At 52.6% G+C, this 21,910-nt stretch overlaps 3 protein-coding genes and 1 long non-coding RNA gene across 19 annotated transcripts in view; 3 read left to right on the top strand and 1 right to left on the bottom strand.

The window, feature by feature from the left end:
* Positions 1 to 13,758, top strand: part of GALNS (galactosamine (N-acetyl)-6-sulfatase) — a 46,367-nt gene extending 32,609 nt beyond the window's left edge. For 6 of the 15 annotated variants that reach the window (XR_014947573.1, XR_014947575.1, XR_014947574.1 and 3 more), the window contains 2 exons: positions 6,077 to 6,194; positions 8,084 to 8,861. Coding sequence is in view for 11 of the 15 variants with exons in the window: in XM_085551232.1 (XP_085407358.1) it covers positions 6,077 to 6,194; positions 8,084 to 8,170 (205 nt within the window). In the remaining 4 variants the exon portion in view is untranslated. Of the gene's footprint in view, positions 1 to 1,277; positions 1,388 to 6,076; positions 6,195 to 8,083; positions 8,862 to 9,583; positions 9,743 to 13,306 lie in introns of those variants that run through there. The other 9 variants (XM_085551229.1, XM_085551224.1, XM_085551223.1 and 6 more) reach the window with 4 other exon arrangements.
* A 605-nt stretch (positions 13,759 to 14,363) lies between these two features.
* On the top strand, positions 14,364 to 17,089 carry APRT (adenine phosphoribosyltransferase). The gene is made up of 5 exons (XM_015874348.3): positions 14,364 to 14,464; positions 15,091 to 15,194; positions 15,910 to 16,043; positions 16,162 to 16,240; positions 16,496 to 17,089. Exons 1-5 carry the CDS (start codon positions 14,385 to 14,387, stop codon positions 16,636 to 16,638), a joined length of 540 nt encoding a protein of 179 aa, XP_015729834.2. The 5' UTR covers positions 14,364 to 14,384; the 3' UTR covers positions 16,639 to 17,089.
* A 566-nt stretch (positions 17,090 to 17,655) lies between these two features.
* On the top strand, positions 17,656 to 18,101 carry LOC146760590 (uncharacterized). Its single transcript, XR_014947585.1, has 2 exons — positions 17,656 to 17,829; positions 17,961 to 18,101. It is a non-coding gene; the product is annotated as an uncharacterized LOC146760590 (long non-coding RNA).
* Positions 18,078 to 21,774, bottom strand: CDT1 (chromatin licensing and DNA replication factor 1). 2 transcript variants are annotated; one of them, XM_015874344.3, is made up of 10 exons: positions 21,404 to 21,774; positions 21,047 to 21,151; positions 20,728 to 20,945; positions 20,279 to 20,473; positions 20,045 to 20,190; positions 19,725 to 19,828; positions 19,379 to 19,567; positions 18,950 to 19,084; positions 18,673 to 18,874; positions 18,078 to 18,607 (listed from the first exon to the last, which is right to left on the bottom strand). In XM_015874344.3, the coding sequence occupies exons 1-10, from the start codon at positions 21,707 to 21,709 to the stop codon at positions 18,444 to 18,446; spliced, it is 1,764 nt and encodes a 587-aa protein (XP_015729830.2). In that variant the 5' UTR covers positions 21,710 to 21,774; the 3' UTR covers positions 18,078 to 18,443.
* Positions 21,775 to 21,910: the final 136 nt, after the last annotated feature.

The following is a 21,910-nucleotide window of genomic DNA, read 5'->3' as shown; positions in this document are numbered from 1 at the left end:
GCCTTTAAATATAGATTGTGTGTTAGGCAGCACACAAAGCAGAAGCGTTTCTATGACTCTAAGCAGTGTTTTGTTTCCTCTCTAGATGCACTGACTGATTTTGGGATGGTTTGGGTTTTCTTGGTTGGCTGGTTGATTTTGCTTCCCATTAAAACACTCAAACTGCAGAGCTCCTTTGTTACCAAACTCATCAAAATGCAGAACTAGAAGATCTGATAGGTCGTCTTTACTGGAGTCTGTTCTGTTCAGGGTATTGGGTGTCCCCCAAGTCCCCACACATGGAACTTGTTTCTCCACTCAGCCTTTATTTGACAAATTCAGTTAAATTATCTGTTGGTATCTTCCCAACCAGCTGTCAGCTTTACTACCTGAGTTAGAGGTTGGATTTTACTGAAATACTTGGTGCCAGTCAGGAAGAACGTGAGCAGTAACGCATAACTGGCACAGCTTAAAATACAGCTAATAGAACATTCAGTGCAAACTGAAGGGGACAGTGCGCTTTGGGTCAGGCTGCAAAAGGAGTTAGTTGCAGAAATCCCCTGAAATTCAGCCCATTTGCACCAAAGCTTTGCTAACAATTAAGTACAGCTCACATCTTGTGGTAACAATGTCTGCTCTGAGCTATTAGAACCAGGGTTGCTGCATTTGAAATGACAAAACACCTACGTTTTACTTAGGGCAATAGGTTTGACTATTATGGAGGAAAAAGGGGAAGTGATAAGATGCGGCTTGATGAACGTAATGATTTTTAGAATGCATTAATTAACAAGAGAGCTCACAAATGCCTATTGTGAGCAGATGGAAAATCCTGGAAATTATCAGAGAGGTAATTGCGCTGGTTATGGAAGCAGCAAAGAAGGGAAGAAGCTCCTGGAGGGAAGCTGGAGGGGGAAAGATCTGATGGGAAAGCTGCCAGTCTCACCTCAGTGATCAGGGCAGGAACCAAGAGGGGAAGGTGCAAAACAGAGGGGAAAATGTGTATAACAAAGAGCCAGAACTTGGCCCAGGGGAGGCGCTGACTCCTCGCCTTCTTGGTTTAGAGAGAAAAAAAAAGAAGGAAATGGCAACAGCTGCATTGCAGGAGTGAATTAACTGCTGCCACAGGAGAGGTGGCTCCGAGGAAAGCCACATATGGAAACCATGGAGGACTGAGGATGGAGGCAAACCCAGCTCGATCGATGGCTGCTTGGTTGCTGCTCTCTGCTTGGCTCAGTCCTGGATTAGGGCTCTGCGTTGCAGCATCTGATCAACCTGTAACTTGTGCTTAATTGCAACAGACTTGCAGGTAGTTTGCTGAGTTACTGCCTAGACTGGGGGGATGCTGTACAAGAAGGACTATTAGAAGAGCCACGTGAACCAGTGCAGAATGATGTGTGAAGCCATGAAGGTGAGGGGCCACACACCTGCTGGGGTGCTTACATCTGGGGCCTGTGCATGCCTTGCATTTAGAACTGCCCTTTGCTTTTCTGTTTGGCTCCTTTTTTGTTTGGCCCTGTGAATAAGTCACATTGCAGAGCTCTGAACCCTTTGTATTGTGCAGACTGTAAGTTCCAGAGAAGAAGCCTGGTAGTAGAAAAAGGGAACAGGGGAAGACTGAGTAATAAGCTAAGAACTTGGATACCACGTTGCAGAGCAACCTGGTAGCACTGGTAACAGATAACATCAAATTACATGAATCTGGGTGTACTTCAGTTAAAAATAATGTTGCTTTTTAAAAATAATTCCAGTGGAGGAGGAAGGAAAATACACAAATTGTTAACCAAGTTCTGCGTTCTCCCCCCATAAACGTGAAAGCTGCTATTGAGAGCCTACTAAGATGCACTATGCAGTAACCATTTGGTTACATTCCTTTGAATAATAATAACGTGGTTCTGTCTCTCTCGGGATAGAGATACATTGCTGTGCCTGTATACAAATCATCAGGAAGGGGTATAAATTAATACATCAAGATCTAGATCTGGAAAGAGAAAAAAAGAAGTGCTGAAAGTGCTCTTTAATTTCCTGTGGCTTTGGTGCATCTGACAGTGTATTTATTATGGCAGAGCAACCCTTTTTCCCTCCCCCTTTACAGGTTGGGATGGTGGCAGAGCTGAAGGCAAAGGACTGAGACAGTGCTCTAATACCAAAGGCAGCGTGTCAGCAAACCCTCCTCCTTCCAACCTGCATTTCGCCATAGGGCACGGTGGGGTTAATAGCAGAGCAGGTTACACTCGGAGCTGTTTGGAGAGGGAGGAGATGGGAACAGATTGCCAAGGCACAATTACACTAAATGAACTAAGCACAGACCACACCTGTGCCTGGGACCCTGCGCTCGCAATCCAGCCCTGATTGGCTCTCCAGAGACTTCCCGGAGGTAAAGTGTCAATTAGTGTAATGACCCTGGACTTTGTCCACTCCGTTGGCTCATTCTGAGCGTGGAATAATTTCATGTGCGCTGGGGGATCTCTTTTAGCAGACTCCTCACAACACCACCTGCTCACCCTCGCCGCTGCTCTCTCATTCTTCCAGTGCTATTCCCAGCTCTCCTTCTGCAGGATTGTTGAGCTGGAATACAAAATGCAGAGTGCCCTGGAGGCAGCGAGATCTGCAGCCTTGCTCAGACAACAATACCCAAACACCTGTACAGATATTATCTTGTTTTGTAGTAGAGGATGTAGCAAGCCCTGCCCGCACAGTCCAGACCTGCACTTGAGGAAAGGAGGGGACTGTGGTTCCTGAATAGGAGAGATTCCCAGCTCCATTAACAACTCAGGCTGATTACCATGAAGCAATTATCCCCATCTAACATGCAGATTAAAGGCACTTTTCTCTTGCAGGTTTTGTCACGAAATTCACCTCATTCATGGGGCTGGAGGGTCTGAATCTGCTCTACACAGACAGGGAATAATTGACAAAGCACTGCGTGGATGTTGGATCTTGTTATGTGTTATGGAGCTGCAGAGCTTAATTTGAGCAAGCCCTCAGCTCCTCTGACCAAGCATTGTACTCCAACAGGGAAATCAGCACAGCCCCATATCGTGCTATGGACCTGCTGTACCTCCAGCTGGGCAGCACAGCTCTGTGTTCAACCCAACCAGCTCTGGTGATCTTACAGCACTTGGGGTCCATTGCTGCCATGTACTTCAACACCAGGAAGGCAGCTGCAATCGGATATGTTTTAAGCCAGTATCAACAGGTTTAGCCAGCTTAAGAGCACGTTAAACCCCACTGAGGTGAGGTTTATAGGTTAGCAGTGCAACTTGAAGCATAATCTATACGTGTCCTTTAGCGTTAGCAATCTTTGTGCTTCTGTGAGAGGTATGAGGCTTTTCTATGTGCCAAACTGCTTTGTCGTGCTTTAGGGAAGTCATTCAGCCTGTGCTAAAGGCTCCGATAATCTAAGAGTGTAGGAGCTGCGGGGGAGAGCAGTTGAAAACCACCAGGAGCTGAGGTTAGGCCAAGATTTCTTGTCCCTGCTGAACAAGCTGAAACAGCCAGGAGTGTCCTGAATGTGGGAATGAAAGCAAGAAGATGGTTTAAATGATGCACGTGCCTACTTGGTTACACTGCAGCATTCACGTGTCTGAGGCTGCTAACGATGCTGTGGATAAAAGCAATGTTTAAGATTATAGCAAAAGGATTTATGTTTTTTTTCCTTGGGACTGGACTGGCATATTTGGAGCAAAAAGCAGCAGTGGTGACAACATTCTGTTTCTCTTTCATCCCGACCACAGCTGTGTTTTCCAGTGGTCTGTCCAGATGATGGCTAATTTGGAGGCATACGTATGAAAAGCCGCTTTGATGGATGAAATTTGGGCTCTCGAGCACTTCAATATTTGTAAAGGCGTAAAGAGCTTAATTAGATAGCGGCAACATTTTGTCTTACAGGTCTGCTTCCACAAGATGTGGAATGCTGGGGAGATGGCACAGGCAATAAACACATTAGGTAGTTGTTAGAGCAGCAGCAGAAGGCATTAAGCGATTAGTTATCTGAATATCCCATGCATGCTGTGCAGCCCAAGGACCCACCCGTGCTTTAGGAGCACTCCCTGGGCACACATTGGCTTTGCTGCTTTGTGTCTCTGTGTGCAAACTCTCCTGCATTAGTTGTCCTCTGTGTGTGGGCAATTGAAACCCTCATTGCCTCTTTTACAAACCTGCTTTGATATTTCCAGGCTCTCTGTAACGACGGCAGCCCTGTGTGTTTGAAACCCAACTGGAGGACTCACAGATAAAATCTGCCTGGGCTAAAAGGCCATTGTGCCACTGGGATGCAATGCTCACCAGGCCTGGAGTGTCCTCAGTGAGGGTGAAAAGCCATAGGGGGTGGCTGGTGGCCTTTCAGTACCTAAAGGGAGCCTATAAACAGGAGGGGAGTCAACTCTTTGGAAGGGCAGATAACAGCAGGACAAGGGGAAGTGGTTTTAAGTTGAGGGAGGGAAGATTGAGGTTGGATGTCAGGGGGAAGTTCTTTACTCTGAAAGTAGTGAGGTGCTGGAACAGCTGCCCAGAGAGGCTGTGGATGCCCCGTCCATCCCTGGAGGTGTTCAAGGCCAGGTTGGATGGGGCCCTGGGCAGCCTGGGCTGGTATTACATATGGAGGTTGGTGGCCCTGTCTGTGGTGGGGGATTGGAGATTCATCATCCTTAAGGTCCCTTCCAACCCAAGTCATTCTGTGGTTCTTTGAGAGCTATGAGGGATACATGCACAGAGCAGCATGCAACTTTGGGGGCTTCACCATCTCCATGCAGTCCATGTAGATCATACAGCCAGGATACAACTAGCAGGGTGTGAGAGCAACAGATTAGTTTGCTTGAGCTTGTCATTTCAAATTCCCTTCCGCTTCTCTATCAGCAGCGCTCAGGCCCATCCCCACAATCAGCTTCTCTCTGGACAGCTGCCGAGATGCGATATTTATAGGGTTTACTGGAAACTGTTGGCATGTTGCTGGGCTTCGAAATGTGATTGTTTTTCAAAGTAGGAAATTAGCCGGAGTGTGGGGCTGGTGGCCAGCTTGGACTGCAAGCAAAGGGAGCCCGAGGTCAGCACCGGGCAGCCTTGTTTCTCTTTTATCTTCAGAGCCAACTTGCCACTCTCTGTTTTTTAAGTGACTCTTAAGGTGATGGACAAAATGAGATCATTGGCTGGTCATCCTGTACATTAGAAATACTTGAAGTATTAGTGAAGTACACTCTGAAGCACTTAAACAAGTACCTACTGCAGTAACAGCTGGGTAAAAATCTGGTAATTTATAGCATCCTATGAGGGCTTGGAGCCTGATGGATGGGTCCTGGCTTGGAATAATAAAGCTGTAACGTTGCGAAATTAAGGAGGTATTCTTGTCTTGGACAAGTCACTCCTATTCTTCTCCATCTTCCTGTTTGCATAATGTTAGTTCGTTTTGCTTAGCGATTGTGAAGTTTTACTGGCCAACGGTTGGTTGCATTTGAAACCCTCAGCTTGAGAACGCTCTTGAGAACAAAGTAGTGACATTGCTGTCACTTCCCTTCAATAAGTGCCTCCACGTGATGCAAGTCCTGCAGAAAAGCTCTCCATAGAGTGGAGGATGGGAGCACTGGGAACTGGGTGACCTCTCATGTGACATGCTGGATACACGGCCTTGGCAAACCTGTTTATGTACCTGGCAAGGTGTCTGTCCTGTATTCTGGTCTCCCTAGATAACCACTTAAAGCACCAGCAGACAACCCCAGAAGCACCTTTCCTTTGCTAATGGCATCCCCCTGGGATCCAACAAAAGCTGGCAGCATCTCTGTCCAACAAGTGAGGCACTGGGGCTGCTGGAAGCAGCTGCTGTCCATGAGCTGCTGTGCTGGGGAGCACACTGGGCTGTCTGCCATTCCTGCCCCCAAGGCTGAGAGTCATCTTAGCCAGGATGGATTCTCTCAGCCCAGCTCCTTCATTCCCAATGGACCTGCGGGCAGTTAGTGCTGGCTGCCTGTTTACATGCTCTTCTCCTTTGCTTCAGCCCAGGAAATGTCTTCTGGCATCTTAGTGATGCTTTAACGATGCTGTGTGTCACACCTGATATATTCAGGAAGCCCCACTAACAACTTCTGAATTTTCTTTCACCTTCTAGTTTTGCCAGCGATGAATATCAAGGAGTTATGAGGCGAATATCTGCTGTGGTGCAGCAGCACAAGGAGACCATGGTGCCAGGAGTGCCACAGCTCAACGTGTGCGACAAGGCCGTCATGGTGAGCAGTTAAAACATTTAATATTCCTTAGCTTAGGGGATATTTTGATGCTGGGAAGGGATGGAGAGGAAGGGAGGGCTGTTTGTTACCTGTGGGATGCAGCAGCACAGCACAGCTCATACAGAGCCAGTCGGGCTATGTGTGCAAAGTCAGCCAGCATGCTGTGATTAACTGAGTTCCCTCCTTAGAGATACCAAAGTATCTACAAGTAGATGCTTCTCCTTTCTAATCCCCTCTGCAGCTCTCAAAAGCCCTCCGTGTTTTGGGTGGTGGGACTGAGGCAGTGGATCTTGTCAGATACTCAGATCATTGAGCATCCTTTGGTCCTGCATGGAAAACGATTTGAAGGACCATTGTTTCTGCGTTGTTCTCCTTTCATCATTCAACTTTACCTTTCATAAACCCTGTTCTGTGCTCCTCTGGGATTTCTATGGGCTCAGGCACTCTCCCCAGTGTCTGGCTGCTCCCATAGCCCTTCCCTGGAAAGAGTTTTTCCTCTGTGCTTCCAGCTGCAAAGCTGGTTCATGAAGTGCAGGCGTGGTGCTGTCGTGCAGTGTGTTCAGGTGCTGTAAAAGCAGTAACACTGTTTGTCAGCCCATAGTGTCTCTGGGTTGCAAAGTGGAGCAAGTGCTGGGGACTGGAGGTCCCATACTTCACCCCATACCCCAGCCTTATCTATGGAGCTGTGCTGCCTGAATATTTTCTGTTTCTTTGAACCTCTGGTGCCTCTTTGGGGTGGTCAGTGTCTGAAGTTTCCAATGGCACAGTTGAAAATTGAGAAATGGGTTTCGAAAAGGCATTAACAGTTTGTAAATGATCCAGAGCCCTTCATGCAGCCATTCCACCAAGCTCCGCTCTGTGTTCTGCAGAGATAGCTGGTGTCTCACTGCCATCTGTTGTCAGCTGCATGGAATAGAAACCCGCTCCGGTATTTTTGATGGGGTTAAGTTTCTCTTTAGCTCCACAGGAATTTAATCAGTTTAATGACTTGAAAAACTTAATGATATCAAAGGCAGCAGGTTGGAGCTGAACTGAGCGTTAACAGGTGAAAGCGAGAGTCTCCCATGGATGGACTTGGAGAGTCAGGGAGAGAACACACAGGATTTCTGAGGGCAGAGATCTGCCATTCACACTGGCACAGCCCCAAGTTTTAAATGACTCCAAAAAAAAAACCCAAACCCTGAAATTCAAAGAACTTTCTTATCCAAACTCCTTCCTGTTAATCCCTTTGGAAGCTGAGCTTTGTAGTGGGATTCCTTTCTGATGTTGCTATCTGTTGTATGCGTGCCAGAGATAGGTGAGCTCAAGAAACATGAAAACAAGGGAGGAAAATAGTTTTGCTCTGCATGCATTGAGGGAGCTGGCTCATAAATACCTCCTGCTCCATTTGTTTGTGAATTCATCCATCAAGGTGCTCATTAAAGTACAGGCATTTTTCTCTCTCACTCCCTCAGCCTTCAAACACTGGTGATTTTTACTTGTTTCCTTAATAAAATACACAGATATTGTAGTGCTGAGGGTATGAGCTCTTTCCTGGACCACAGGAGAAGTAGGAGTTCACCAACAGCTCGTGATCTGTGTGCTCCATGCTACTGCAGTCACTATGAGTCCCACCAGATTGCATTTTATAGGAGAAACCATCATATTCCAGCAGAGGGAATCATCTGATGTGAAAGGGTTTGTAGTCTTCCCTAAAACCTTTCTGAATAGGATTTGGAGCTGGAGAGTGGATGATCCCAGGAGCATCAGCTGCAAGAGTTCTGTTTTTCAAGCAAGATGTAGGACCTAACAGGATCCCTGTTAGGATACAGGGCTCAGCAGATACTCTGTGTGAAGGTCTGACTTCATTTTTTTTTCCCCTGTGTATTTTGTTTGTTTTTTTTTAACAGAATTGGTCTCCCCCGGGCTGTGAGAAGCTCGGGAAGTGCCTGAAACCACCCAAGTCTGATCCGAAGAAGTGCTTTTGGTCTCATTGATCTTTCCTGCAGCCCTCAGGAGCTGCCCAAAAAACCCTCAAACCGCCTGGACGCTGAGTTTACAATGCATCTCTTCTCATGTTGGCACTCCTGTTTACACAGGAAGGGTGTGATGTATGTGTGATATCATCATTTGCTCTTCCAAAAGGGACAGTGTTTATATTGCTTAGTGCTCAGGGTTTAGCCTGTCCTCATCTGTTGGTTTAGTTGTTTCCGTAAATGGTAAATTTTCAGTGAGGACTGTTTTAACTGTGAAAGCTCTCTGGACAACCACAGCTCTGCCATGAGTTCCGAAACACCACGGGTGCACCTTTCCTCTGCCTTCTTCCAACCGACCTCTGGAATCACTGCTTACATGGATGCCCCAGCAGCAGCCATAGGAGACTGCTCAGGAAACGTACAGCCCTGCCCAAGCTGCCCTTGTTTTGTTTGCCTGTAACTTGTTGCTTTAACATTTCGTTTCCATTGTGAACTCTTTGGACACCGACTTGTTTTTGCCTGTTCTTCCTAAGCTTGCAAGTACTGGGTGCAGCCGTACGGCCCACACTGCTGCTGTGCACGCCTGAGTGCAAACAAGTGCTGTGTTCTGTTCTCAACTAAGGGTCAGCTACAGACAGAAGGTCCTGCATTTTTTCCTTCTGTAGCTGCAAACGCTCACCAGGTCATATTATAAAGAAATGTGCAGATAGGATTCATGTAAGTATTGCCTTATTGCTGGTGTACGGAGCGTTCTCGGGGAGCTGGGGCTCCGTTGTTCACTTGTGGGATTTTCTTTCTTTCCAAAAATCCAGGTCCAAATATGGTGTAAGTCACTTGTAGTCTCGTGAGCTGGGTCCACCCAACTGCAGGCTCAGAAATGCCCTTTTACATCACGCATTAACTCTTGACCCTGTTTCCAGTGTATGCTCTCCGAGGAATTCTTCTTGTGCAAACTTTCCCCATTCTGGGTGTAGCACTTCTCCAAACAGATTTCTTGGTAAAGGCAGATTCTTCACATAATTTCACGTTGTAAATCGCTCATCCCATTTCGAGTCTGTTTTTCATACCCCTCACTGTTGCTGATAAATGGCTCTTGAACAGAACCTGGCAAGGTTGTTGTGGAGCTGGATGGGAATAGCTAGAAGCAGGGTTAGCTTGCCGGCTGCACCAATGACAGGTCTGCTTCCAGCCCTCCCCTGTTTGATGCAGGACACGTGCCCTCTCCACATGGTATTTTGCTGCCCTGAGAATGATCAGAGCAGAGCAGTGCTGGTGCTGGCTTGAGACATGCTGACAGCTTCAGTGTTATCTGCTGTTCTTCACCTCCCACTAACTTCTCAACTTGTTGTCCTTGCCCCCCCTATAATCCCAAATGCTCTCATCCCCCCCCTTCCTATGTTTCATGCTACCTGTAATCTCTGGACTAATTCCTAGCATCCATCTCCTGAAGCTGGATAACCCTCTTAAGATGGTAATAAGCTCGAGTCGGCTCATGATGCTCCAGCCAACAGCAGACCCTCGGAACCTCCCTGCCTGCAGGCAACCCCAGCATCCTACCTGCCCTAACCAAGAGCTGTGCCAGAAGCGTTCCCAGCCCAACTTATCACAAATAAAGATACCACCAGATGAGGGAGTCCGTCACCGCAGCCGCCTGAAGGTTGCTGTCAGCTCTCCAACAGCTGTGAGCGTCTGCTGCAAACTGCAACAGCTTCATCTCTGTGCGCTGCCTGTAAACAGATCCCAGGGCTGCAGCTCCCAAACGCGCTGCCCAGCTCTCAGCCTTTGCATTGTGCTCATGGTAAGCATGCCAGGTGCTGGTAGCCATGCGGCCCTGCCTGCAACTTCATTCTTTTCTCTCTTGCAGTTTTGGAGACAATGCTTTTTTCTTTCTCTGTGTTACTTGCTTGGACACGCTCTCAGCACACTCAGTGTTTGGTTACTCAGCACACAAAGTCTTCATCCCTTATTGAAACAGTCCCTTGGTGCATAGATACTGGGTGTAAACTTTACACTACAGAGCTGGCTGCTGGAAGTGACTTGAAGTTTGTTTAGTTCATTGCTTTGTGTCTGTTAGCTAGAAAAGATCAAAGCTTCATATAAAGAAGCTTTAAATAAGTATCATAGTTCTACAGCTGGACAGCCAGGCAGAATTTGAAACCATTGCCTTCCCCAGAGACGTACAGATTTTAATGTTAAAGTGAGATGAGGAGCTGAGGAAAACAAACAAAGGCATTTATCAGTGAGCAGATAGAGGGTTTGTGTGCACACACCTGTGGAACAGCTGGCACCTTGGTTCGGGGCAGCCTCCCAGCTCTGCCTCCCAGGTCATGGGGCTGGCTGGGCTTAAAAATAACTTGTTTTGTTTTCCTTGCATTATTTTTAACACGGATCAATTACCCAGCCCACACAGCTGCCCGGCGCACTCGGGAGGCAGGGGGGTAAGTGAGCTGAGCACGCAGCCATGGGACAAACACAGCCAGCATGCAGCTTGGAGGGCAGCCCCTCTGCCCCTCGTATATAGCCTGAACCTCTGGTCTATGTGACAGCTGCCTGCTGTGGGGTCCTGGCTTTATAGGGGCTGGTTTGCCATAGCTGTGAGCAGGGAAGGGGCCCTGGTGGGATTTAGTGCTCCACAGCAGGGCTGCTTCCTTCCTCAAGCTTTGAGCCGAAGGGAAGGTGGTGTCATTCTAAGGCTGCTTCTGCGTGACGTTCCTGTCTTTATGTTTAAATACGCCTCCTAAATGCTGAAAGCTTGATATCTCCTTGGGCTGAGAGTCCGAGGAATTCCTCTCCTGCCTTTAATTTCCAATTAGCTGAGCCTCCCAAGTCTCCCTCCTCTGCCCCAGAGGCTCCGTTATCGTCCCACCCTCCGTGCAGAGAAGCTTCTGAAATTGATGTAACTAATAATCGTGGAGAAAGTCCTCCTGCATTTCCAGTCTGCAGCTACACAAATGGAGCCCGGGTTTAAAAGCCTGCAGCGACAAATGGATTATTTCGGTGGCAAATTAGTCTCTGTGGACCAACAATTTGGGGGAGCTGAACACTGGAATGGGAATGCGGAAGATCAATTCCCAACACTTAGAGCCAAGGTTAATGCCCTGCAAACAGTATTGAGTGCAGTGATGAGAGATAACGTGCCTCCGTGTTTCAAATGCCGAGCAGAAGAGTGCGGTATCAGAAGCGAAAATGGGAAAGTTTGTGGGGATTTAGGGTTGGAAACCGGCGTTGGGAGGCAATGTGCTGTCTGCAGTCACCCCAAAGAACACTCAGGGCTGAGCAGGGATCCTGTGGCTGTCCTTGGCCTGGAGAGCCTGCGGGCTGCGCTCACCGAGTGATTGACTGCTTCTTCCATAGCCAAGCAACTGTTTTGCAGTTCAAATGGCTCCTTTTCCACTTTTCTGAGCGGTTTTAATACTTGGAAAAGCACTTCTGCTGTTGTTTTCTGCTTCTATTTGATACTTTCCATTTGCTATCAGAATGCAGCACAGCAGTGGCTCTCCAATCAAACTCAGAGTTTTCTAAGTGCGGTTGTGAGGGAGGAACTGAAATCTCGTCTGAGGTTCCTTCTTTTTGTTGGAAAACATCTCCTTTAGACACAGAGCAGACCCCATTGCCTGGTTTTCTTTCTATCCCGTGCCTCCACTTGGAGTTCTGCAGTTGCTCGAAGTCCAGTCTGAATTATATAAATACTAAATAGATGTGAGCCAAAAGCCTGTGGTCTCTTAGAAGAGCAGAAACCTCTGCCATCCAACTTACCAGAGCCAGCCTGGCAGCCAGCACATGATTCTCTGCCTTTTCCCCTCCCAGAGCCACTTCACACCCTCCTAAGCGATAGGATACATAGGCTGGCAGTGCAATTCCCCCCCACCCTAAAATAGGGGCAGAAAAGGCCCAGCTTGCCAGCAGTGAGGAATGTGTGCCAAATGCATTAGCTCTGGCTCCAGATCCCCCTCCTGCTTTGGCAGGAGCTCTGTGTCCCCTCCAAGGGCCTGAGCTGGGGTCAGCTCAGAGCAGGATGCTCAGCGGGCAGCACCAGAGCTTGGTCCCTTACTCCTATTAGTGGGGACACAACGAGCTCGCTGCTCATAGCACCAATCCAGAGCACAGGGAGCTGGCTGGGGAGCTGCATTCCTCTGCTGTTGAAATAAGATATTTCACATTTGTGGGGGTTTTTATTTTTATTTTTATTATTATTTAAAAAAAAAACTGGTTTAAAGTGCATGTGTTTCCAAAGCTGAAATTGAAACGAAGCGTTCCAGAGGATTTGGATGGAAATTTTAGTTTCTCGTTTCCCCTTGTGGGGTATGTTGAAATTTTGGGCATTTTGTTCCACTTCACGCTGAAGTTTGAACATCCTGAACGGAACAGAAACTTCCACACTCAGCACAGCTCTTCTCATTGCCCGCTGAAGCTGATTCGAGTTTGCTCTGAAGCCTTCGTGCAAACACTTGCTGCGTTCACGGTCTAACAACACCAGGATCTTAAAGCACTTTGCAATCACTGATTATCCATGCATAGGAAAGAGGGGCAAAGGTGGGCTCCCCATCCTGCAGTGCCATCAAGCTGCAGACCCCCCCTCCATGCACGGAGCAGCTCAGCCCTCCCCAAGCTGTGAGCGGATGCTGCCACCTCCCCATGATGTGATATTCCAGAGCTGAAGTCCTTTGACATCACCGTTGGAAATCGGTCCTAGGAAAGTTCTTTTTTCGGGTGGAAACTGCGGTAGGAGTCAGAGCTGCTGTTTGAAGAGTTGAACAATTAGAAGGAAACTCGTTGACTTGTGGATGTTAAACTCGGTCAGTGGCTCCCTGTGCTAATGGGGGATTGATGGATGAGGTGCAGTGCTGACAAAAGCCTGGAGAAATGTTCTTAAAGCCGAGCTGGCACCTTGCGTCATCTCTGGCAGCTGGAGGGTTGGTGTAACCTTCCATAGGATCAGTGCAGGGCTTGGGAATCTCGTGTAGCTGCTGGAACACGCTGCTGTGCTATGGGCTGTAACTGCAGAACCAGGTGAGGTGGAACTGTGGGGTATAGTGGGGTGGCACCGGGCAGGTCTGCCGGGCTGTGATACCGCAGGCAGGAGGCGGAAGAGCCCCTTCCCATCTCCTGCTTATTTCCATGGGCAGGCAGAGTAATTCCATCGCTTCCATCCGCCAGGAAGAAGAGGAAGCTGCCGGAACAGCTCACATCTGGTATTGTCGTTGGTGGGATGACAAAAGAACCCTTCCAGTTCTGCTATGGGAGCACGGGTGCAGCGCCTGTTCCAGCGGATGGCTCCGTGCCGCAGCTGTGTTTGCTTCTCTGGAGCAGCTGTTAGGATTTTCCTGGTGCCAGGGAGATAATCTGACTTCAGGGAAAATCTTACTCTGTGAAGGAGAAGGAGGCACCGAGCTCCTGTGTGGGCTGCCCTTGGCAATGGAGCCTGGAGAGGGAGGGAGCAACCTCTGCACTGACCTTTAGCTCATCCCCAGCCATCCAGCACACAGGTGCCTTCAGCCAGAGGGTTAAAGAGACCTGACAGCCCCTATGGATGGAGAAGGAAGGAAGTGGAGCAGTGGAGGATTCAGCCTGCAGCCTTCTAGAGGCTGGAAATGCAGCAGCATGGGGTGCAGGCAGAACCCTCGCTGTGCAAGAGCCCCATCTGACAGCTGGAAGGTGCCCAGGCTGCAGGGCCAGCTCTGTGTCCACAGCCAGGATGCTGCAATGGGCACCGGGCTTGGCCAGGGATGCTGCACGCTGGAGCTGCCTTTGCTTTCAGTGGGCAGCTGTACCTAGGGTGCATTTGGTGCAGATCCAGGTCAGATCTGCTAATGGAAAAGGAGACGTGCAATCACTCGGCAGCACATCTCCTGCCCGTGATGGATTTTGCACGGGCAAATGGCAATTCCCATAGCAAGAGATGGAACTGAGGGCCGTGTCTGCCTCCCCAACAGAACCACAGAACCCTAGAATGGGCTGGGTTGTAAAGGACCAGCATGATCATCCAGTTTCAAACCCCTTTGCTATGTGCAGGGTCACCAACCATCAGACCACTGTGCTCAGCCATGCCATGCGCTGCTGGGGCTCCGTGGACCAAAGTCTGTGTGTCCAAAGGGGGGGAAGGAACAGAAGAACTTCGGGGCTCGATGCTTCAATTGCGCTCCGTGAGCTCCGGGATCGTACACGATGGTGCCGTGGAAGCTCCGCCCGCTGGGGGCCGTCCGGCCGCGGTTGCGCAGTCATTGCGCGCAGCGCCATGAGCGAGGACAAACTGCGCGTGGTGCGGGACCGAGTGCGGTCATTCCCCGACTTCCCCGTGCCTGGAGTGCTGTTCCGGTGCGGGGGGATGGGGCTGAGGATGGGAGAGAGGAGCTGGGGTTGGGAATGGGAATTGGGGTGGGGATAGAGCCGAGGAGATGGGAATGGGGCTGGGGAATTGGGGTGGAGATGGGGGTGGAGTAGGGAGATTGGGGATGGGGCGGGGAGCTGGGGGTGGGAGGGAGGTTGGGGATGGAGGTAAGAAGTTGGGAATGGGGCAGGGGATGGGAATGGGGTGGGGAAATGGAGATGGAGCTGGGGATGGGGTCAGGGGTGGGGATGGGGAATGGAGATGGAGCTGAGAATGGGGATTGGGCTGGAGATGGAGCAGGGGATGGGGTATGGTGTTGGGGATGGAGCCAAGGAGCTGGCAATGGGGCAAAGGATGGGAATAAGGCTGGGGAATGGAGATGGAGCTGGGGATTGGGCTGGAGATGGAGCAGGGTATGGGGGTGGGGATGGAGCCAAGGATCTGGGAATGGAGATGGATCTGGGGATGGGGTCAGGGAGCAAGGGATGGAGATGGAGCAGGGATGGAGATGGGCAAGGGGCTTTGGCCAGGCAGGACATGTGCCCCCTGGGTGCAATAGCAGTATCACCTCCATCCCTTGGTTGCTTGCTAACTGCTCTCCCTCTGTTTGCAGTGACATCAGCCCCCTGTTGAAGGATCCTGTAGCTTTCAAGGCTTTGATTGATCTTCTGGAAGATCACCTGAGGGCATCCTTCCCCAAAATCGATGTCATTGCAGGTGGGTGTTCAGTCCCTGCAGGGCACTGTGTGCTCAGAATCCCCAGGTGGTAAGTGCAGGCAGACACCTCGCTAATGGGACAGAAAATAGTGTAGCCTTTGGACACTGTCTGTTGGCCTGTATTGTACAGTAACACCAGTATGGGATTGCCCTTAACCCCGTGCTGTCCTTTCCTGAAATACTGGTTTGAGACGAGACAGACGCCAACCAGTGCTACTTCATTGCCAATGTTGTAATTCTATTGTTAAAATAGAGGCATTCAGCGAGCACTGAAAGCCATTGTGCTGTGCCTGGGCAGCCCCATGGCAGGGAGCCCCTGTTCCAGCATGTTTGCCTTCCCATGCAGCTTTTTTCAAGCCAACTGAAACAGCCGTGGCAGTGATAATGCATTACAGCACACGCTTTAAAGAGGCTGAGAATGAAAGTGCTGGGAAAGGAACTGCTGGGGCTGGGTGATAGCCCAGAGCTCAGAGCCTGAACCAAACCTCCTCCAAGTGCCTGCTGATAACCTGCTGTGCAAAGTCCTTGGCTGCGTGGCTGCAGTGATAACTGGGGCTCAGCTGAGCTCAGCTCTTTGAAGGAGAGCTCGAGGAAAAGTCCAGAGGGCTGCTGGGGGGTGGGCACGTTGCTCTTGCACTTGGGAGGATGAACATGGGCTGTTAATCCCAAATGGCTTTTCTGAGTGTTCTTGCTGCTTCTCCCCCTTCCCCCCCAGGTCTGGACTCCCGTGGCTTCCTCATAGGCCCCCCCCTGGCTCAGAGACTGGGGGTTGGCTTCGTGCTGATCCGGAAGAAGGGGAAACTCCCCGGCCCCACTGAGTCCATCTCATACAGCCTGGAGTACGGCAAGGTGATGCCCAGTGGGGGAAGGGGTCAGCAGGCTGTGCCTGATCTTGGAGTGGTAGCAGGTTAGTTAGTGTTCCTCTGCAAGGCAGGGCTGCAATGAAGATGCTCTTTCCACCCTGCAGGCTGAACTCGAAGTCCAGAGTGATGCTGTGGAAGCAGGACAAAAAGTGGTCATTGTGGATGACTTGCTTGCAACCGGAGGTGAGAGAAGCAGAAGCAGGTGCGGGTCACCCTGCTTTCCTCCACGGGTGAACCTTGAGTACGTTGTGCATGGAAACCACCATCCATGTAACGTCCTGCAGCATGGGAGGTGGCAGTGTAATGGTTGTTGTGTGTAAATCACTGTAGCAACTACACCTCATGTTATGCATGGTGCTGGAGTTCCTTGTGTTGGTGCATGCTTTGGTGCTGCTCCTCAGCCAGGGGTATCTCTGCTCAACCTCCCTCTGCATGCAGGTACGATGCGTGCAGCCTGCGAGCTGCTGGCGAGGCTGAAGGCTGATATCCTGGAGTGCCTGGTGGTCATTGAGCTGAAGGCCCTGAGAGGGGCAGCCAAGCTGGACGCCATCCCTTTCCACTCCCTGCTGCAATACGACTGAGGCTGCTGCAGCACCTCGGGGTGCAGGTGGTGACACTGGGTTGATGTCACGATGGGGTGGGCAGCGGGGACCTGCACTGACTCCTGCACAAGAAGCTATGGAAGCTGGAGTCCTGTTCATTTGCCAAGCCACAGATCAAAGCATGCTTAGTGCACAAATCCTTTTTTCTTTTCTATTTGAGTTCATCTCTTCGGGGAGGGGGACCCCATGATTTTAGAGGTGCTACCAAAGCAGGGCCGGGTGCTCCATGGAGCCACAGGTCCCTCTGCCTGAGCCCAGCCCTGGGCAAGCTCCAAGTGGGTCCTGAGGAGCTCAGATGGGCGCAGTGCTGCTGTGCCTCGTGGGCTGAGCAGGGTTCAGGCCAGCCCTGGGCTTTCCCACCTCCCCATCTCAGCAGGGACTGAACTCAGTGATACAATAAATGTTGACTTATTTTTCTATTTTTTTCTAAGCTGTCTCAGCACTCTTCTTGCAGTAACAGCAGCTGTCAATGACCCTCATGGCAGCACTGGGGGCTGCAGCCTGAGCCTCCCATTGCCACCTCAACCTTACAGGAGGCAGCAGCGACCACATCCAGGTATCTCCATCACACAGGTCGGAGGGGGTCACCTGGGCAGCGTGGATCTCAATGCTGGGGTAGCACCTTCCAAACACAGAGCATGGGGATGGCACACTGTGCTCACAACCCTCATCATGCCTGTTTTTAATCCCCCTTTCCTAAAGCCATTCCAGTGCTGCTCTGCACCCCCCAAAGGAAACCTTCCCCTGGGTGCTGGGATCCCCAAGCAGCCCCATGTCGAGCACACACACTTGGCACTGCTTGCAGGAGCCTGCTGTGATGTAGAGAGGGGAAAATGAGTTCCACCCCATGGAGCTGTGTGTGGAAAGCAGCTGCAAGCTGCGGAGGCGAGCGCTGGCCTTACAGCTGCCAGGGCTGGCTGTGTGTGCAGCCAAGGGGTGACATCAGGGAACCTGGGGACGGTGCTTGCTTTCACTTGATGCCGTGACTCACAGCAGCAGCACTTCAGAGCTGGAGGAAGCGTGTGTGGAGCTGTGAACGGGAGCTGTGCTGGGCTGAAGCCCTGCTGGGACCGTGCTGCGGTCAGCCCTCAGCTGGGAAGCTCCAAGCAGCTCAGCCCTGCACATTGCTGCAGCATAAAGCACAGCACCCCTTCAATTCACCCAACCCAGGTGAGCAGCCCTGCATTGAGCAGCCCCCTCCCCACGCTCACCCCCCTCTGCCCCGTGCCAGAGCCACGCCAGCCCCACTGACAAGAGCAGCATTCAGCTCCGCTCAGCCCACGCTCACTTTTTCCACCGAGGCTTTTCTGCACTTGGACTGTGCCCCAGCTCTTCCCTGCGTGAGCGGCCGGGGCCCTCAGCCACGGAGCAGCACAGACAGCGGGAGGAAAAGCACCGGGTTCACCAGGCGAGTCAGCTATATTTAAAACATTTAATCCAAATGTGTTTTGACAAGTCCTGTCGTCGTTTCCAGCGAGCGCTGGAGATGTGCTTCCCTCCCTTAAAAACACAACCAGACCCGAACACCACAAACAGCACTTGGCCACTTCTCTACCTCCTTCCTCCGCACACAAGAAGCCCCTGCGCCCACCCAGGACGTGGCACAAGGGGGCTGGAGGCTCCAGATCTCACCCCAGACCCTGCACCACCTTCAGCTTTAGAAGCAGCTGCGACCTGCAGGGACCCTACAGAAGAACTCAATCAACACCCGCTTTGCTCCTGGAGCACGGCCGGAGCTTGAAGAAAAGAGAACTGCATAGGGAAAGCCTGGACTCCATCAGGGCTCAATGGGCTTCTGCCTCCTTGGCCGCCTTCTCCAGCCTCTCGGTGACAAGGCTGAGGTCCGTGTTCTTGTCCAGCTTCATGTAGGTGTCAGCACGGATGGCGTGGAACGTCACCCAGTCGGGCAGCAGCTCAGCCAGGAGCCTCAGGTGCTTCTCCATCTCACCTACAGACAACAGCTCAGCTCCCAGCCCGGCAAACCCCACCACCGTGCCCCCCACATCCCCCTACCTGCTGCCATCTCTGTGGGGTAGCTATCAACCATACGGGCACACAGCAGCTCCATGGGCAGCGCCGGCTTCTTCTCGGCCACGAAGACCCCACGCAGGATACGGGCCATGGCTGGTAGTCGGCCCATCATGGCCAGCCGCTCCTCCTGCTCCACTGCCCGCGTCATCAGCACCTGCAGCCGCCGGGCCTCCTTAGCACGGATCTGGGGAGCAACAAGAGGGTTTCAGACACAGGTTGGGCCCCCCCATGGGGCCACGGCCAGGATGGAATTACTCACCCGCTCCAGCAGCGCCTGGGACACCCCTTTGAGAGCGCTGGAGGTGCTGGCAGGGGATGCTGCTTTGGAAAGCGCCGGTTCCTCCGCACCGGCTTCAGCGCTTCTTAAGGCCAGGTTGGCAAGAGCTTTTTCCATCTGCTCATGTGGATGGAGGAGGAGTTGAGTTACAGCTGGGAGGAAGGAGAAGTTTCCCCTCCACCGCCCCCCACCCCCGGGGCCACCCTGCAGCAGCTCAGTGCTCCCCCCGTGTGCATCAGATCCATCTGTGTGGGGCACGACCTCACCTCCAGCCCCATACACATGGATGGTCAGCGTGTGTTCCCACCTTACAGCACCCAGTTGGCCCACACAGGAGCAGCCCTTCCCCACTCCTACCCAAACCCAGTGTGACGGCTGCTGTGGGGCAGTGGCTGGATGCTCCCTGCTCACCTTAGTGCTCACTGTGCCCCGAGCTGCACTCAGCACCTCCTGTGCCGTGCTGACCTTGTCCTCTTGCGGTGGCCGTGGCAGCTCTGCTGGGCTGATGTCAGGCACCTCGTCCACATTGAAGCGGGGATGCCAGCGGGTCAGCTTGTCCTCCGGCACCTCCATGGGAGGGCTCAGCGCAGCCAGGAATGCCTGCAGCAGGGTGAGAATGTGGCAGCTGGAAAGCCAGAACAGGGAGAAATCCCAGCAGCCACGCATTCCTTGCTCTCCATGCTGCATTACTGTCCTCCCACCCACTCCTTCAGAGGGTGAGAACAGCCTGCTCCATTGACACAGGGCTGGGACTCACCGCGTGGTGCTGCTTGACGATGTTCACCAGGCTGCGGTGGAACTCCTTCCTGCGCTCCAGCAGACGAGATGCTGACAGGTGAGGGCGGCCGCACAGCTGCTCATCTGCAGGGAGAGAGCAGCATCACAGCAAAGCCCTGAGTGATGGTACAACAGGGCTGAGCCCTGAGTGAGGGTACAACAGGGCTGAGCCCTGAGTGACGGTACAACAGGGCTGAGCCCTGAGTGACGGTACAACAGGGCTGAGCCCTGAGTGACGGTACAACAGGGCTGACCCACGCTCAGGCTGTTTTAGAGCCAGCAGGTCCCAGTTTCGCTCACCTTCCCCCAGCACCGGCTCCAACGTCAGCTGGTACTGTGACTTCTTCACACCGCTGCTGTAGGTGGGGATGTTCTTCTCCTGGCGGAAGCGATAGGACGTGGGATACACTGCCTTGATCTGCCCCACGTGCCGCTCCTCGAACTGCCTGCAACGGCACCAGGGAGGTGGGGAACCCCAAAGGCTGATGCAGGGAAGCAGCCCCAGCTGCACAACCAGCACCGCTGCACACTCACTTGCGCATCATGTCCTGCACGCCCTGCTTGACCTTGGCAAAGGTGATGGTCTCAGAGCGGTTGAAAAGCATCCCAGCAATGGTGTCCACGCTGCGGAACATCTCTGCCAGAACCTTGTACTTGTAGGGTAAGGTCAGACCTGGTGGTGTGTCCTGTGCCAGGGCATGGAAGCGCTGGTACGCGGGGAGCTGTGTGCTGCTGGGGATGGAGGAATGGAGAGGGCTCAGTGGGGCAGCCCTGAGATGGGAGCAGCATGTCCCCCAGCCTGGGGCAGGTCCCATCTGCTGCCCCCCATCCCAGCATCCCACTTTGCTTCCAGCTCCCAGTGCTCTGGGGATGGCAAACCCTCTGTGCTCAGGGCTGACCCAGAACTGCAACACCACACGGACAGAGCAGCACCGTGGCCCTTTCCCTTGTGCCCCACTTTCCTCCTGGGAGTTGATTCTCACCTATTCCCTGTTGTTACTGGAGTCTCTGTCCCGGTGACCCCGTGCTGCCCTGTCCCATTGCCTGCTGCCTTGGCACGGAGCCGCTGCTCCAGACCCTGCAGACTCTGCAGGCGGCTCCGCAGCTCAGCACCGACCCCAGCGGGGACGGGGGGCACTTGGGTGGGGGGGGGCTTCATCCTCATCCTCTGCAGGCGGCTCTGCAGCGCGGCCAGCTCCTCCTGCGGGGTCAGAGAGGGTTAGCGAAGGCTGAAGGCACAAAGGGAAGCCATCAGGTGGAGACCCCAATAAGGCACTAAGCCCCCTCCCTCCATTCCCATACCTGCTCCAGGCGTGGTGTGGTTCCGCTGTTCTGCTCCAGGCTGGGGGTGCACGTCCTGCTGGCTGTGGGGGGCTGCAGTGGGGCCAGCGATGGGGGTCTGGCAGTCTGTGGGTCGGCAAGAGAGAGCATTAGGAGCTGCAAGCTGGGGCTGCCCATAGGTGTACAGGGACTCCCAACACCACCCCACACCCTAAACCCCAGGACCCCAAAGCAAGCACTGGGACCAACCCCCCCCTAAATCAGACACCAGGGACCCCCCCCCCATTTAAGTACCAAGGATCAGCCCCCAAATCAAACAACAGACACAGGACAGGCTCCACTTCCACCACCCCCCTCCCATTGCCCCCCATTACCCACCTCGGGCCCCGCATCCCGCGGCAGCTCCAGCCGTTTCCTCGCCGATTTCCCTCCCCGTTCCCCTCCCGGTGTCTCCTCTCCCATCTCCCTCCGGCTCCGTTTCCTGCCCGCCACCCTCGGTATTTGCGGGGCAGCGCTGCGGGTCGGGGTTCGCGGCGATGCTGGAGGCGTTGGAACGGCACCATCATTCCGGGATCCCGGAGGGGTGAGGATGGCGGCCTTGTGAGCTCGGGTGCCGTGTTTGCCGGTGATGCTGACGGCGGTTTTGGTGCGGCCGAAGAAATCGGTGAGGCGGAGCTGCGCCATCCCGGCCGCGTGGCTCACGGTGCGGGACGCGGCGCGGGCGCGCGAAACTCGCCGCGCTTGGCGGGAACTCCGCCCACCGGCGGGTCACGTGGGGCGGAATTGGCGCCACGGGGCTCTTAAAGGCGCCGCGTTCTTTTTTGTTTGCACGTGGGGGTTGTTTCTAACCTGAGTGGGGCCGGGCTTGTAGCGAGGGCTGTACTG

This window comes from Coturnix japonica, chromosome 6 (genome assembly GCF_054131305.1).
Source record: "Coturnix japonica strain WE chromosome 6, WE-NBRP24, whole genome shotgun sequence".
In the NCBI taxonomy this organism is placed as follows: domain Eukaryota; kingdom Metazoa; phylum Chordata; class Aves; order Galliformes; family Phasianidae; genus Coturnix; species Coturnix japonica.
This window is presented reverse-complemented; position numbering and strand designations above follow the sequence as displayed.

Excerpts from the sequence above, each read along its gene's own strand:
- APRT (XM_015874348.3), top strand. The coding sequence starts at position 14,385 with ATGAGCGAGGACAAACTGCGCGTGGTGCGGGACCGAGTGCGGTCATTC. Across the intron at positions 15,195-15,909 it reads CAAAATCGATGTCATTGCAG|GTCTGGACTCCCGTGGCTTC; the intron begins GTGGGTGTTCAG and ends CTTCCCCCCCAG. Across the intron at positions 16,241-16,495 it reads TGACTTGCTTGCAACCGGAG|GTACGATGCGTGCAGCCTGC; the intron begins GTGAGAGAAGCA and ends CTCTGCATGCAG.
- CDT1 (XM_015874344.3), bottom strand. The coding sequence starts at position 21,709 with ATGGCGCAGCTCCGCCTCACCGATTTCTTCGGCCGCACCAAAACCGCC. Across the intron at positions 21,152-21,403 it reads CGCGGGATGCGGGGCCCGAG|ACTGCCAGACCCCCATCGCT; the intron begins GTGGGTAATGGG and ends GCCGACCCACAG. Across the intron at positions 19,085-19,378 it reads GGGGCACAGTGAGCACTAAG|ATGGAAAAAGCTCTTGCCAA; the intron begins GTGAGCAGGGAG and ends CCACATGAGCAG.